The sequence below is a fragment of the Pygoscelis adeliae genome, unplaced genomic scaffold, assembly GCF_000699105.1.
Source record: "Pygoscelis adeliae isolate BGI_AS28 unplaced genomic scaffold, ASM69910v1 Scaffold78, whole genome shotgun sequence".
NCBI classification, from domain to species: Eukaryota; Metazoa; Chordata; class Aves; order Sphenisciformes; family Spheniscidae; genus Pygoscelis; species Pygoscelis adeliae.
In genome coordinates this window covers 320451-324358 of record NW_008825409.1, presented here as the reverse complement: position 1 = coordinate 324358, position 3908 = coordinate 320451, and the positions used below count along the sequence as shown (strand labels likewise).

Here is a 3908-nt window from a genome sequence, read left to right as displayed (position 1 = left end):
TTTTGCTTTGCTTGCGTGCGCGGCTTTTGCTTTACCTATTAAACTGTCTTGATCTCCACCATGAGTTTTCTCACTTTTACTCTTCTGATTCTCTCTCCCATCCCATGGTGGGGGAGTGAGTGAGCAGCTGTGTGGGGCTTAGTTGCGGGCTGGGGTTAAACCACGACACAGGGCTAGACAGTACCCTCAGTAATATTATAGAGCCAAAGCTAAGCCTAAATAAAGAACAGGAAATGCAGATAGAAGAGTAATCTACTCAGTATATTATTTAATAGAACTTTTGTTTTGTAGATATAAATGTACCACCATCATTCTATATCACCAAGTGTTCAAAATATATAAAACATATGTTAAATATATCCAGCTTTGGCACTGAAATTTTGGCATACATTAGTTGTGCTCTCTAAAGCATAAAATCTCCAACTTGTACATGTTGCTAGGTAGTGCCATGAAATGCATTTGCCTTGCCCAAGTTACTGTCTTTCAGGACATAACCCAGCTGGGTGGGATGTTGAAGATGACTATAAAATAAAGGTACTGGAGACAAGCACGCATTATTGCAATCAACCAGACATTTTATTATAAAATAGTCTGCAACACAGAGAAGCAAAGAACATGCTGAAGAAACAACATGCTGAAACAAGAAAGTAGATCTGTTTGTACAGAACATAGTTTAACAATGCCTTCATTGAGAAGACGGGAATTACTGAAGGAAACCAAGTCAATTTCTTCAAATAGCCTGTGAACTTACAGGCAAACACAAACAAGAAGGTATTAATCAAATTGTCTGCTCTTTTTAAGTCCTTGTGTAGTATCTGAGAAACAAACACGGAAATCTTCTGAATAAAGTTGCTTTCGGTCCACCCTACCAAAATAAACTACAGAGAAAAGGCATCTAAAGACACAGCATTTATTTTCAAACCCAGAAAAATTATGAAATAAACCTCAGTCAGTTAGTCCAGGATAGCTTTGAAATCTTGACAAAGAGATGGTTCTGTCACTGTCTTCAGTAGTGCCATAGTATCCTTTGGGATCTTCCTGAATAGCTGCATCTTACCTACCAAAATATCAGAAACAATTCGTTACTACTGCAAGTAACTAACAATTCTGTTTAAGGGAAAATGCTAATAAAGTAATAAAATCAATACTAGCTGAATCCAATTAAAAAGTTGGAACACCTGGAATATGGGGATAAAAAAGCTATAATAGATTATGCTACTATTCTACTGCCCTTAAATCAGGCTAATAAATAAAAAGGTTAAAAATCATGTCAAAATATTAACAAACTAAGAAAACCAAGGAGCAAATTCCTCCTACTATGTCCTTGTAACACTTCTGCGCTTGGATTTAAGAATTTTAAAAGTTTTTTGAAAAGTATAAGACCATTTATTCAATAACTATATCCACCAAAAAAGGCCTTCTTTCAAAGCATAGTTACTTTGAAAGACCCTATTTTAAACAATGCTAAGGTCAAGGGACAGCTCCTTACCTGGTTGCTAATGTTTACCTACAGCGGGAAGGTATTCCCAAACTGTTTCTTTTCCCCTCTACTTTCAGGTGTGACACCAAAGTACCCTATGCTTGGAACTGACATATACAAAAAGATTAAAAAAAATAAAATCACGTGGAAAATGCACCTTTTGCTGTAACACTGGCAACAGCAATTCTCCCCGCTGCGTTTCCTTGTAAGAGAAGAGAGACTAACTGGAAAGCCACCCTTAAGGTGGAAAATTTTGTAGACTAAACAAGGCTCTTAGATCAGGAATGAAATTTTTTGTAAGAGGACATAGCAGTTTTGAAACACAGAAGGTCATTGAGTCTATCGTCAACAGAACTATAGACAATAAAAAGGACTTTTTAAAGATTAGGAAGAACGTGTAAAATCCTAGCAACAGTTTAAGTCTGTTACCTAAACAGTTGGCAAAATTGTCAATGGTGCAGAAAGGCAGAAGGGTTCAATAAACATTTGTTCTGTATTTGGAAAGAAGACAGATGATGTATTTATATCTTATCATCATAAGGAAAAACTCTTGCACTGGTAATAACAGGAGGCATGTTAAACAGTAACTATGCTTTAAATACTTAACTCTGAAGAATGACAACTCGTACTGAGAAGCCCCTGATCTTGGTATTTAACATGTTTTGGAATAGTGGGAAGAAACTCCTCCCCAAAACCTATGAGCTTGATATCGATTCCCGTGGAGAGTAACGGGGACACAGGAGAAAAAAAACTAAGTTTATATCAATTCCTGTCAACAACATGATCTTAACAGGGATAATAGGTTTTATATAGCCGATACAAACTCCAAAACAACAAGAAGTGTAGTTGTTAAGTCAACACAGGCGCTGTTACCAGCCTTGGTTACCTCTGTGCTACAGATTGCTGTGCCATAGAGAGATACTGAGCTAACTGCACAGGAACACACCTGAGAACCAGTGACTTCTCTGTCACAGCTACTCTGACATCCACACATGCTACCTGATTTCCAGAAGTAAGACAGAACTTGAAATACAGTGTTTAAAATTAGCTCCAGTATCTCTACATAATGCTCAGCTCTGTGGTAACCTTCTCTACAGCATGATGTTCTGATTACCATAACATTACCCAGGAAAAAGCCTGATGCAGGCCAAACAAAACTAACTTGTAAGACAGAATAGAAAACTATCTATCAGTGTCTCTTTAAATGGATTTTAGTGGGTTCCTGCAGGATCAGAAGACTTAGTATCTTACTAAATTTGGAAGAAAATACAAATATAAACACCACGTACAATCAGGTGACTGAGAAATAGCCTTTATCTATGATCAGAGATCTTGGAGACATGGAGATTAATGATGCACATTCACACCAAGGGTATGCATATGACTCATCACTACAGATCACAAGACGTCTTTGTACAGCTTTACAGTACCAGCACACTGATGCCTCACCTTCCCTCCTGCTCAGCCCCTAGGTGGTGCATCTGGTGCCTTCTCAGTTCCTTTTCAAAAACAGTTTGAACTTATTTTTAAAACCTCAACCAACTCTTAAAGGAAGGAGAAAGGCAGGTGGGAGTAATTATACATGCAGTCAAAGCACCTCTCAAAATTACAGTCACTGGTAAGTATTCAAGTTGCCTGACAAGCTGACCCCAAACAGCTACTCTCCTGCCAAATTACCTAGTAGATGTTTTGGAGGCTTTTCATAAAAACAGCAACTACAGAAGTGCTCCACCAAGTATTGTATCAACCCTTGCAGCACAGGTGGAACAGGGCTAGTGGAAGTACAGGTAAGACTTCAGGGGTCTATAAGCAAATGGAGATATCTCAGAGATGGCATTCGAGTTACTTGGGCCCCAGCGATCTGCTGACCAACCACAGCAAAAGCTTCCATCTTAAAAGTTTCAAAGTAAAAACAAGTCAGAGCCTGCTAATTGTTTAGGCAGCCATTAAGCAAAAATCTCTGAACCCTTGATCTTTCAGCAGTGTACTTGAAGTCTCAGATACTTCCAGAAGAAACTGGGCCTTGTAGATAAAAAGGGAGTTGTCTTGACACTATGGATGTGAAGAACCGATTCTGCCTCAGAGAAGGTAAGATTTATGCAAGAATAGCTGGAAATTACTCTTTTCAAGAGAACGTCACCACTAATTTTCTGCTTGCCTTTGGACTTTCCCTGCTCCACCCCCACAATACTCAGCAAGTACAATATTAATAGTTCTCCCCAGGAATTTAGGAAGCAAGTTTATTCCATTTCTGCAAGGGCAATTCTCACTGCCAGAGAAGCCAACTGATAAGATGGTCAGCTTTCCCTTCTTGGGTTAGAAACTGTGCATACAGAGTTAGGCCTGCACCACACGCAAGTTTCTGGTCAGTATTGTGGTTAGGCAAGGGGCTGGATAAGTTCAGCAGAAGGAACCCAACCACAACCAT

The 3908-nt window shown here is 38.9% G+C and overlaps 1 protein-coding gene across 1 annotated transcript in view; it reads right to left on the bottom strand.

Moving 5' to 3' along the window:
- Positions 1-559: 559 nt before the first annotated feature.
- The window catches only part of TERT (telomerase reverse transcriptase), a 52299-nt gene continuing 48950 nt past the window's right edge, over positions 560-3908 (bottom strand). The window contains exon 17 of the mRNA XM_009330474.1: positions 560-1057. Coding sequence (XP_009328749.1) covers positions 954-1057 — 104 coding nt within the window. The 3' untranslated portion in view covers positions 560-953. The remainder of the gene's footprint in view (positions 1058-3908) is intronic.